Source organism: Pseudopodoces humilis, chromosome 2, assembly GCF_049639895.1.
Source record: "Pseudopodoces humilis isolate 2021_Gansu_Grassland_sample_001 chromosome 2, ASM4963989v1, whole genome shotgun sequence".
Classification (NCBI taxonomy): Eukaryota; Metazoa; Chordata; class Aves; order Passeriformes; family Paridae; genus Pseudopodoces; species Pseudopodoces humilis.
The window spans coordinates 77,787,407-77,800,227 of NC_142201.1; the positions used below are offsets into that span (position 1 = coordinate 77,787,407).

Consider the following 12,821-nt stretch of genomic DNA (forward strand, 5'->3'; position numbering starts at 1 on the left):
TTTTCTCTATAAAAGGGCAAGTGCAAGGGAAAGAGGGAGACCTAGTACTTTGTGGGTAGAAGAGAATCAGGACTTGGGTGGAGAAAGGACTAGCCATGAGACATGTCTATCCTTAGAGCACAGAAATATTGTCCATGCCTCACCTCCTCTTCCAGCTTGATAACCTTGGCTTGTGCATTGTTCAGGGCCTGGTCAAGGATTTCAATGTGCCTCCGCTGATCCTCGTTGGCTGAACGTACAGCTGCCAGCTCCATCTCCAACTTTTCCTTCTCCTTCAAGTGCTCTTTGTCTGAAAGAAAGACAAGAACAAGAGCCACTCCATGAGGACAGCTCACAGGCCCCAGGCCACAAACCAGAGGTAAGCTGCCACCCCCCCCTAGAAAAACAAAAATTATGAAAAGCAGCAGCGAGTAGGGCCTTTACAACACAGTGCTGAGACACAACAGGCAAGGAGCTTCTGCTGCCAGGGCTCAGCCCCTCAATGCCCAGCCTTACACCAGCAGCAGAGACGAGCAGCAGCTTGGACTGCAGTTGCACTGGCAGAGCTTGTGCCCCCCAGCACTGCCTTGCAGCTTTCCATTCTGCTGAACTGCTAGCGCATCCCCCAGCAAAATTTTGGCTTGCACCAGCTAGCCCTTTTTTACAGAACACCCTACATCAAGAGCTGCTTGTAGCTGCCAGCTTCAATGCTGCTGCCTTCTGTAATGGGCAAGAAACCTCAGCCCCATGGATGTGGGCTGTGCTGTACCTCATGCTTTTTACCATGAGAAAATCTGAAGAAGCCAAATAGTAAACAGAAATCTGAGCCCGAAAATGGAGAGAGGGGAAAACAGTAATGAAGAAACTGATAGGAGGCCTCTGTACACGCCTTCTCTGACCATGCAGAGAAAAGGGAGGCTGTGGGAGACATTTCAGGCTAATGGGGGTCCTGGGTGACCTTCCAGACCTGCAGGACTTAAGGACCCAGTGACCAGTGCTCCCCTTCTGTTAAGCATCACAAGTGAGACTAAAGCATGTAGATAACCTCTGGGCTGAAAAATCATCCCTTTTCTGGGTAAGATTTAAAACAACATTAAAAAATAAACAACTGGCTAAATTCGGTCAGCTCTGCTCACATCTTTGTCTTCAGCAACAAATTGCAGGCCCACCATTGACTTTGCTGGCAAGCTGCCTGGGGAAATGCTTGGCTCCATCTGCTTCTGCCCTGACAGTGCTGAGAAGCCATTTCTGGGAATACGAGTGTCACGGGCCAATCACTGGACCCCTGATGTCAGAACACAAATAGTTAAATGACTGGAGTGAGCAGAGGATCGAGGTTTCATTCAGTGACATCTGAAATTTCAAAATCTGGCCTTCATTCTGAATGACAACAAAAATAGATACTTACGAAGTCTCCAGAAAGGAAAATTTCCTCCAAAAATTAATTTGGCATCAATTAAATATTGTTTTGATTTTTGATTTTTAAAACATAGCATTACATAATTTATAATTTCTTAACTGAAGTGAAAAGTTGATTCAAAAACAATGAAATATGGGAAATCTGCCCCAAACATCCAGCTCATGCCACCCAAACGTGACAACTCAAGCTGGAAACCCAACCACCCACCTTCCCCCAAGCAGGGTCAGAAAACTTTGCATGGCCAAAGCCATTCCATTTCAGACCTGAACTGAAATTCTCCCCCAGCAGGGCCACATTCGTTCTTAATGTCAAGTGGGATGAGAACAGGTTTAATTCATGCACAATCAGCAGGTGCCTGCAGTGAGGTGAGATGTACACAAGCTGAGTCATGTGGAACAAGGCAAAAGTGGATGAGGTGAGCCCAAACCCACTGAGCTGTCTTCTCATCTATCCTAAAAGGAGGAACTCAGAGCACCTCATAAGAAATCCTGGCAGCAACGCCATCATGCTGGTCACTGCAAAGCCCACAAGCAAAGCCCAGTGAGTGCTGTGGACACCGCACCATTAGCCATCTTGGTATGATGGGGGCCTTCCTCTTCCCTTGTTGGCAAGGGATTTTACATTAAACATGCAGACCTCTTCCTTCAATGCAAAAATATTTATTTCAATCAGATTAGTCAGAAGGAACATTAATATCTATTGTAGGAAAGTGTAAACCTGAGCAAATTATCAGGGAGCTAATGTCATTAGAGGGTGAGGAAGCTGGAAGATGAACGCTATTTCAGCCCTCCACTCCACCACCTCATGCTGGGACCACACATGCTCTGCTCTGGATTTGAAACCCATGTTTCATGTTACACATGGGGATAACACATAGCAAAACAGGACTTGGAATCTTCATTTTCAACATCCACTCACAGAAGCTGAAGCCCTCAGCATACCCTGTTGGACTGAACTTTCTATCCCACCAAAAGAGGACAAATCATACACAAATTCACAAAATAATCACCACTAAAAAGCTGGCAAGAAAAATTTCCTGAACAGGTCTCAACACCTCTCTGCATCAGCTTCATACTGTAAAACCCTGGAGGTACATTTTATAAGTACTTTACTTTTGTAATCTCACAGCTTTCTACAGCCTGCCTCTGACTACTGTACCTCCACTCACTGTGGATATTACACCTGTACTCTGGCTGGGTAGAAGAAAGGGGAAAAAGCAAGGAGGCTGCTTCAGTACTTCTCAAACAGGCTTTCTGACTCGTCAGGCTGGGTAAGCGCATCAAAAGTAGACAAGTCTTGAATCTGCTTTGAAATGGAAACTTTAGACAAAAAGATACAGGTATGAGATGACACAGATTTAGTGTAACTCAGATGTGACTCCCATCTTAGCACACATTACATCCGAGCATCAACTTATTTGACCAATTTAATGACCATCTCAATACATCCCAAGCTGATTTTTGCCTTGCTCTGATGTTGCAGAGTGGCAACATGGACATATTTTAAAGACAGTCCTTGCTACTACAAAATGACCACTGCTGGCAGAAGAAAATAGATCAAATTACGGCAGCCGGAGACTAATTTGGCTGCAGGAGATTTCCTGCAAACAAGAGTGGGATCCCATACCACATCCCTTGCAGCACTTCCAATAATTTCTCTTATGCATGTTTTCATTTCCCAATGGTGGCTCTTCACTCACAGCTGTTAATTCCACAGATGCTTTCCAGGGACCATGCCTTTCCTCAGTGAAACCTGAGGGACTTCTTCAGCCTCTCGTCAGTCTTGCAGCTCCTGACACGGCACGTGTGTGGAGGAGCTCTGCCATCCACCGTCCCTGGTCACAGGTGTATGCCATGGCAGCTGCTCCTGTCACCCTCAGACCAGCTGATGTACCAGGATGGGGCACAAAAGCCACTTCTGCTCACCTAGATCAAGCTGTGTCCCAGCCAACTCCAGTGGCCCAACCTTCCCAAACAGCCACAGCTGCGAGACAGCACAGACAGACAGGATGGGTCCTCATGCTCTGACAGTCTCCCCAGACTGACTGTCAGAAGGAACCTGAAATGAGGACAGGACCTTGTTGCCTGCTCTAAAGACCTTTCAGCTTTACTAAATTCTCTGCACATTAAGTAGGGCCAGGTTGCCAGGCCCAGATACTGAGGTTTCCCTCCAGAGGAGCAGCAGAGCACTCCACCTGTCCAAGCCTCACTCAGTCCTCTGCAGCTGTGGTTTGATGCTGACAAAGCTGGGCCAAGGGAGGCCTGGAGCAGCAATGTAGATTATTTCCTGATTATTTCCGGTCTGGAAATGGGAACATTTCTTTGCCTGGGATATTTGGGACAGAGATATATGCACAAGCTCACAGCACATGAACTGAACACCCTCACAAAACATAAGGCTCTATCAACACACTGCTAAAACTGTCCATGCATCCCCACTAACAGATGCAGAGCCATGTGGATGGGCACAGACCTCAGTCCGTCCCAGACACCTGAATAAACAGTGCTCCCACAGTTCCGAAACCCCCCACAAAAGCGACACAAAATTCTCACACTCCACCAGAACATATTTTTCCCAAGATACAAAATTTAAGCTGTCTCTCAGCCCTATGCCCTTGAAACCATCCTCAATCTTCCTGCTTCTTCCTTCCCACAGCATCTCTTAGCCTCCTCCTGAATGTCTCCTCTCCTGCCTGTATGTGTCCATATGCCCTCATCAGTCACTGCTTCATGCCTTTCCTCAAAAAAAACCCTTTTCCCTAGAAAAACATCACATAATTATCTTCAAACTAATACAGTGTATTTTCCAGCCCCCGATAGAACAGTAGTGTTTTTCCTAGGCACAAATGCCTAGCACTCAATCCTTAGAGGCATGTGGCCTGGCTTTGTCTATTATTATTGGAAAGAATAAGACCTTCTTGTCACCTGCAGTCTCCATCTCAGAGCGCATGACTCTCTGCACCGTTGCACTGCTAATGGAAAGCTCTGCAAGGAACTGAGTAATGATCCTTTAACATCCTGCCTTGCCAGATTTCTTTCTCAGGGAGTTTTTCCCATTACTGGAGTTTTATCATAGAAAAATTGGTATGCAGTATTACCAGCCTCAAGAATCTTATCTTTCTTTCTTCAGCTCATCACCAGAGTGGCTTAAAAATGACAACTTTTAGGAAACCGCTGATGTTGGAGTCTTCTTATATAACTTGGGTCATGTTCCCCATCTGTCTTCCACAAACATATAAATTTGCTTTTGCCTTCCTAATGAAAATTAAAATTTGCGTTTACTAACCTGCATTTACTTAATAACCTTCTACTCTTAGGAAAAAAACAAAACATCACTTCCACAACAAACATTTTTCTCCTCTTCTAAAAATTACTATTTCAATCTCAGCGTATATAAAGCAGCTAAAACTCAGTTTCCTTCTCAGTCTTCTGCCTGTGCATCCCATTAAATGACATGAGGAAGATACAAACTGTCCTTGCAAAAACCCCCAGGTCAGCAGTGAGGTACAAGCAAACCCCAGTCACGGTCTGCCCCTCTGGAAGACTCAGAAACACACAGACATCAGTGTATAAATGTAGTCAGCAACAGAGGATTTCCAAGCAGAACCTTTTATGGACTCTGAGAGGGATGTTTTAGGTAGATGCCCTGACATCAAGGTCAGTACTGTGCGTGTCCCAGCAGCCCAAAGAACATGACTGAAGAGGACCTGCTTTACGTGTGCCCATTTTTCTATTCTTGGAAGCACTCTGCATTGCATTAGTAACATTTAGCTCTCTGGCCTAGCCAGGAGACACTCCAAGCATCCAGACCTTCTTATGTGATAGGATCCAAAAAGCTATATTTGTTTGTAAGCTGTGAATTGATTGCAGCAATATGCTGAGTGCACAGCACAAAGTTTCACCGCTAGCTATTTATCAGTAGAAGCACAGAGCATGTTTATGTGCTGGGAAAGAACTCAAATTGGGCCCATTCTGGGGATTTAACTTCTCCTTGTTGTAACAGCATATAACAACACTGCCAGGCTGTCTCTACACAAAGAGAGCAGATCCCAGTCTCCAGTTTCCACTGAGCAGCTTACCCCATTTGAACTCTTCCCGAGGATGACAAGATTTATACAGCAATGCCATTTCCTTCAGAGATCATCCTGTTGGGTTTGCAGCAGTATCTACACACCTTTATGCCATTTGCTAATATGGCAAAGCTAACACGTCATGGAAAAGATCACTGGATTATTTTCTGGTTTGTGCCCACATGTACCAGTCAGCCATGCTGGCATCATTGCTGCTGGTGGGAGCCAGGAGAAGGCTCTCTAGCATTTGAAGCAGCTGCTGGATGTTACAGGGCTGGTGATGAGGCATGCTGAATAATTCCAAACTCCGCAATGCTAATGGAGGTGGATGGTTCTCCACTGCAGTTGCAGCTCATCTTCCAAGGAAGCTCTTGGTGTGATAAAACAAAAGGGTGAGCTGTACACAGCCATGAGCTTCACCGGGATTTAAGCTCACAAGACACTGCACAGCCTCCAGGTGGCCAAACCCTTCTGGAAGCATGCTGAAGATGCTTAGGATACAAAAGAAGCCACAAACTGCCACACAGCATCCAGCTGCTCGGGTTGGATGGTCACACACACATCAATGCATGGCAAGGAAATCAGCAGCACTACAGCCAGTCATTTTGGGAACCTACTATGTATTGGGAATGGATGCTTCCATAGCAATAGAAGCTGTAAAATCTTTGTCATTTCAGTCCTTTGTAAAAAGCATGGTTGAGCTCTGCTCTTTCTGTTGTTAGTCAAACCATGGCACTGACAACTAGTCAGCAGAGCTCATTCTGAGCTTTTCCCAGCCAAGAGAAGAATCTGGCTTCTCTAAAAAGCATTCAATCCTTAGAGATTATCTCTGCAAGCAACACTTCACAACTTCAGATAAATATTTATCAAAAATAAGCTAAGTTGTGTTACCATTAACTCCCACTGCTTGGTTTTGGTGCTCAGAGAGAAAAAACCCTACCCTAAACAATCCCGTCTGCAGCTTAAACAAGAGTACGTGATGAATTAGCTGAGTAAAACCAAGCCACAAGAAGGATAACAATTAAAAGCAAAGTATTCACCTCCACCATGTATATATGTGTCCATGTATATATGCATATATATATGTATATATATATCTGCATCTTCCAAACAGATAAGCACAGTACTCACTCTGAGTGGCATAAAGGCCCTCTGTTGCCTTATCCTCGTGCCCATCGAAGTCCCTGCTGGCCAGCTGCCTATTGGCTGTTTCCAGTCGTTCTGCAAAAAACAGGAAATACTTCAAGTATAAATATATGTATATAAAATTGTAGGCCAACCAAGAAAATAAGATGCATGCCAGCAGAGCAATATAAATAGACTCTCTGAAGGAGGATATTAAAATGGAGGCTGACACATACATAAAAGATGAAGCCTTTGACCTCTTCCATGAAGCTGTGTTATTCAGATTCACAGAAACTGGGAGGAAAGCCTCTGCCATTCACAGCTGACATGCCCAGGCAATCATCTCTCACACTACTCAAAATGCACAAGGCATCTGCAATCTGAATTATCCAACTTTGCAAAGGGGATGGCTGCTCTCCTGAAGTGAAGAGCTGCCCCTGGTGCAGCAAGACATCCTGAGGACAGGCAGCCCCCCTAGCCCAGTGACCACTCCTTGCCCTGGGAAAGAAGGCATTTTCTGCAGCCAAGGACTGCTTCCTCTGGGAACCTCCTGCCTTCAGAAACCTCCCCCCTTCAAAAAGACCACATGGCCCACCTTGCACCACTGTAAAAACTGTAAGTCAGCTCACTGACTGCATAAGCAGTATCATAAGAGTATCAAAGTACCCTCCATCAGGAACCTGGATGGGCAATAGTTACCCGACATATCCTCCATTTCCTTTCTCAAAAGGATACACCCTCAATTGTAAGTTTTTTTAAAAAGAGATACCCTTTGATACTTGCTACTGGTCTGTGAAGGCACTGACCTTGGAGATTTACAGGTAGCGCAGCATTGCTCTACATTACAATTTGCTCTTCAGGAGTGGACAGGATACTGTGACTGGTGGCCTTGATGTCAAATCCATATTTTTAAATTCTGAACACAAAGGCACCATCTGAAGCCAATTCCTACACTTTGCCAGAAGGTTTTTTTGCCATGGGGGTGTGACAGCAGTTTTGTCTAACGCCAATGAGCAGGGCATCTCAAGATGTGTATCTAAATATTGTACAAAGCCACTCCTCTAAAGCCTGCTCCTCTGGAGTTTGTAAAGGAAATACCATGTCAACTGGAGGGGAAAAAAAACTACAAGCAACTGTAACGTACCACGGAGATCCCTGTTGAAGTCATGAAGTCTCCTAATTTCTCCTTCAAGTTTGTTTCTCATTGCTTTGTCCAGAGACTCCCTCTTAGTGGTGGTCTTGACCAAACCCTCATAAGCTTCTGAAATCCTCTGAATCTCTATTTCAAACTGAAAGGAAAGAGAGTTCCTGTTAAAGCCCTGCAGGAATGTGTCCGGTCCCAGTGTTTGCCCAGCACATTCCAGTAAGACACAAGGGGTCAGGACAATGCTCATGTCCCATGTCACGCCAGTCACCAACTCTGCAATGACCAATCTCCCTGGCAGAGGATGGCATGAAGCCCCAGCAACGCTGGTGGCTCCTGTAGTGGAGACCCCCTGTAAACACCTTGTGAGGCAGCTCACCATGTCACAACGGCTCAGAACACCCCATTTGCAGCTCCCAAAAAAGCTTGAGGTGGGCTAGACTTGATGGAACTGCTTGGTTGCCTCTAGTCTATGACCATGATGACTGCTTTAATGCCATCCAAGAGGAGAAAAACAGGAAATGGTGTACTTATGTGGACTATATTCTCTCCTAGAAAGGGTGCACAAGGCAACATTTATTTCTCAACAGGTCCCTGATCCAAAATTTGTCTCTGAGCTCTGAATGCCACCAAAATTATTTTAGGCTCAGCTCTGGCTTCATGTCGCTTTTAAATTACTGTGATCCATTCCTTTCTATCCTTGACTGAAGACTGCTTTATACAAGAGAGACTCTAACAGACAGAACCAATTGTTTCAGGTTTTCAATCTTCTTAACTTCATCTCCTTGAAATCTGGCAAACTCCAGGCAGGGTATGCAGAAGAAACCCTTAGTGGTGAACTCACATCTTAAGACCAGAGTCCAACTGACAGAAGAATAGTCCATGGTGTAGTTTTGCTGTTCAGCTCAATCCATCCAACTCTTTTAACAAGATAATGTCAAGTGATACAGCTTTGGTAAAATCATTGCTGCAGAGATGGTGAACACTGATGTGGGTATCTGTTCCTGCATGCCTGGCCCTTTTGTTTGTAGAGAAAGGCTTGATAATGTGCACAGGCTGGAAAACCAAAACACATATACAGCCTCCCACACACCTTTCTAAATCTGGCGCTTTTTTGGCCCCTTGAGTCATGGGTGGGACAGATTCAAGATTTTTGAAGCCAGGGTGTGAGCTCACCTCCACTTGCTGAGGAGTTAGGTCCCTCTCAGTAAGCTTCAGGCATGATTTTCCAGCTGCAGCTCTTGCAGAATAAAAGCTCCAAGGTTGCTGGAGCATGTGTGTAGGAACCCCACTGTGTGTGTAGGAACCTGAAACCAGGCTCCAGCAGCCTGGACCTGCACCTCCCACAATACTGGAGCCACTCTGTCAAGATACAGCCCCTGAGCAGGCAGCACCTCCAAACCATGCACCAAGGAAAGCCTACCAGAGCCATGATGGGGAAGCCAGATTTCCTTCCCCAATTTCTGTTTCCAGCTTGTTCACAAGCACAAAAGCTGAAACAAGTGGGGAGATTGAGACTAGACATGAGAGAGTGTTTCTTTCCTGAGTGGGTGGTAAAACCCTGAAGCAGGTTTCCTAGAGAGGTGGTCGATGCCCCAAGCATCAGTGCTTTAAAGGCATTTGAACAATGCCCTTATCAAGATGCTTTAATTTGATTCACACTCCAAATTGTTCAGGAATTTGGGAAGCCACTATCTGCAGGAGAAGATGCTTTCTCCAGAGAGCTCCTACCACAGCAAAGCAGATTTGCCAGCACAAAAGTGGGTTTCCACAGCCTAAGAGTTTGGCCCAATGCTGCTGGTTACCACAAGGGCTCTGCTTCCACCTCTATATGCTGGTATTTTCCTAAACACATCACCACACAGCCCACAGCCCTGGAGGCAGAGAACCTGCTCTAGCAAGTGCTCCATCAGCATTGAACAAAATTCAAGGAGAGCAGAACAGCCATAAATTGTGTTGGCATTTCTCTACAGCTCTGGGATTTCCTTCTCTTTCTTCCATGCAGGAGGAAAAAAAACAATTCAGCCTTTTCTCTGCCTGGTAGCTTCTGGAGCCAACCCACTCAAACAACCCACACATGTGGCATGGGAAAGAGCCAGCCCAGTCTGGCAATTAAACTTCAGCAAAGTAACACTGCTCAGAAAAGGGAAAATCAAGAAGTTCAAAATTAAATGCACACAATTCCTCTTCTTTTTAGGTAAGAAAATGAGGCAACTTATCAAACAGCACAAAGATTCATCACCACCTTGTACCTCTCTACAAAAAAAGTCTGTTCACACACAACTGAAGATGTGACAACCCTCAGAACTGATCTGTTTATACAAATGCCCAGGGAGTCCTACAAGTCAGGCTAACTTTCTCTAACTTCTCCTATTCTGTAATGAATAAAAGTGATGGGAAGGTGGTCCTACCTAGAATAAATCTGCTACCAACAATCAAGAAGTACCTCTTCTTGACCTTTCCACTTGCAACAAGAGGGAAGAGTTTTCACATCCAGAGTACATAATTTAACTCAATCACATTTTCAGAGGCAATGCTTGTGGGAACTGAGGAAGACCTGCCCTGACCTTGTGCTCAAACACAGCAAAAGCAGCATGGGAGGGATACCATGTGTTAGAGATTTGGTTTCCTGAAGAAAAAATGCACTTGAGTACGTGTTTCGCTTTAATACTCCGCTTACATTCCCCCAAACTCAATGGGACTCAAGTCCACACTTTACTGACTGAAGTGAGACTTCAGGCCATGCTTGAATACCTTTCTGTTGGTGTCTGATGCAATAGACTTGCAGGGCATCCAAGATAAAGAGAGAGCCATTTCCAAGAGTGAAAAAACTGGCATATTTATAGGGCATTACACTTAAATACCTTTTACTGAACAACGCAGCTTTTGTGAAATTAATAGCTGGAATATTTCTTTCTGCCCACAAAGGCCACAGAGCAGTCAGTATTAAAGTTTTTGCAGATTTCTTCATGAATAGTTAATGTTGCTGTGAACATTTTTTTAACTAAGTTTAGGAAATTCTGTGAATAAATTCAACTCATCTTGTTGCAGAGAAGGAGGCAGAAAAGACAGCAGCTACAAAACACTTGGTCTTTCTTGTAATCTGTCTGAACAAATCATCACAAACTTTTCCCAAAGCTGAGGCTGGAGCATGGTCTCTCAGAGCTGCTTCTTCTATGAAGGATGTCTTCAAGAACACCCTGATCCACACAACATACAAAAAAAATGAGTTCCTATATGGACTCCTAAACTCAGAGAGAAAAGACCTGCAGTCTAAGCTCATTTGTGTATAAGTGGTGGGAAGACATAAATGAAATAGTAACGCAGGGTCCTAAATAAGTACTTTGGTCCAAGCCCTTGGGATCCAAAAAAAGCAGCTCTGGGGAGCATGTCTGATTTGCCTTCAGTAAGCCTCAGTTTTAAGCAATTTCTACTTCATTTGATACAACTCTTCATCTTCTCACCCCAGGCAGTGCACAAGACATCACACCCTTCTCCACTGAAACACCTGCTTGCTTACAGAAAAGAGGATGCAGGATCTCTTAGAAAAATGGGTTTTTAGCAAATTCTTTAAAAATCTTTTTGGTAGAAATCTTTATCAAATGGTCCTTTCAGATAAGGGGGCAGTGCTTTTAGAACCAACATGTTCAAATGGATGTTTAACATCAGTTCTTAGAAACTCAAGGAGCAGTAACTGAAAGCCTCTAAGACAACCCAGTTAATCCATTTCCAAACAATGGACAGCCCCACTGGTGGCTGTTACAATTCCCAAGAGTGTAGAGCACCACATGAGCTTATTGTGCTGGACAAGACTGCTTGGGACAGATGAGAATGTGCTCTTCATGTAGTTCTCACCTGTATCTCTAACCCCTGTGCAGATGGTGCAGGACCCTGCTACACGGGAACATATTGCCCATGGAAGACTTCCAGGGAAAGCTCCAGTGAGGCCAGCATGGAAGGCTGGAAGGGGAAAATATCCAGCTGAGAGATATCTGATGGGCTGCACTGTTTTATCCTAAGGCAGTGGAGCCCACAAGGCACAGGATTACTCTTTTGTGAGACCACCACGGAGAAGGAGTGGTTAGAGACAGCCAGTGGTGCATCTCCATTGCAGAGACACAGCTATGAAGAACAGCTGCCCAAAGATAGAAGCACCAAGATGGTTATCCTGGCCGGGCCCCCTCCCAGTCTCTACACCTACCTTCTGCAGCTTGTCTGCCTTCTCGTAGTACCCCTCCAGCTCCTGCCGCAGCACATGGTTCTCCTCGGAGAGCATCTCTACCATCTGCTGTGCCCGCTCCATGATGGCAAAGGCGTCGGGTGTCAGCTGCTGGCCTGGCAGCGTTGGGGTCTGGGCAGCCACAGGGGCCGGCAGCGGGGGCAGGGAGCCTGGGAGCAGAGGGCCAGCGGTGGCCTGCGAGGACATGGGGCTGTGCTGCTGGGCCGCCGGCGGCGGGAAGGGCGGCTGGCATTGTCGGCTGTGGGAAAGCACACATGGGGGAAGTGTTAGAGCCACACACCCTCAAAATGCTTACGGGAGCTTTCACCTAATGACTGCATGGTTTATTAATAGTGTTATAACTGGACAGTCACAACTCCTAAATACCAACAATCACAGCAGAGACTGGGTAAATTGTCTCCTCGCCTGCTCTTAACAATGAAGTACACATCTGGTATGAACGGATAAAGGAAGCACTGACTCAAAACCAGCATTTTTGCATAGGTGTGCAGCTAATACTTCAGAAGCAGCCAGCCTTTCCCTGACTTCCCTTCCAGCCATAGCTGAGAAGCATAAGCTGGCAGGCTTGAAGAAAACACAAGGGATGCATTACTCACCCTTTGAACACCACTCCCTGCCCAGAACAAGACCAGCGGATCAGCTGAGTTGGGAGGCAAGAGGAAGTGATGTGAGCAAAGCAGCATCCCTGAGTGGCTTTAGCAAGTGGAAAAGGAAAGTGCTGCTTCAGGACTGCTGGAGGCACAGCCCCATTCATTCACAGTGAGCCATGAAAGCCATCTTCCAGTGGGAAACCTCACTGTGTCACTCCCCGATTAAGGGTGTCTACCACTCACCAGACTCTCAT

At 45.6% G+C, this 12,821-nt stretch overlaps 1 protein-coding gene across 1 annotated transcript in view; it reads right to left on the bottom strand.

Annotated features, from left to right (window-relative positions):
• AMOTL1 (angiomotin like 1) overlaps positions 1–12,821 on the bottom strand; it is a 54,070-nt gene that overhangs the window by 17,194 nt on the left and 24,055 nt on the right. The window contains exons 4-7 of the mRNA XM_005516199.3: positions 11,939–12,215; positions 7,738–7,882; positions 6,600–6,689; positions 144–289 (exon numbers count right to left, since the gene is read on the bottom strand). Coding sequence (XP_005516256.2) covers positions 144–289; positions 6,600–6,689; positions 7,738–7,882; positions 11,939–12,215 — 658 coding nt within the window. The remainder of the gene's footprint in view (positions 1–143; positions 290–6,599; positions 6,690–7,737; positions 7,883–11,938; positions 12,216–12,821) is intronic.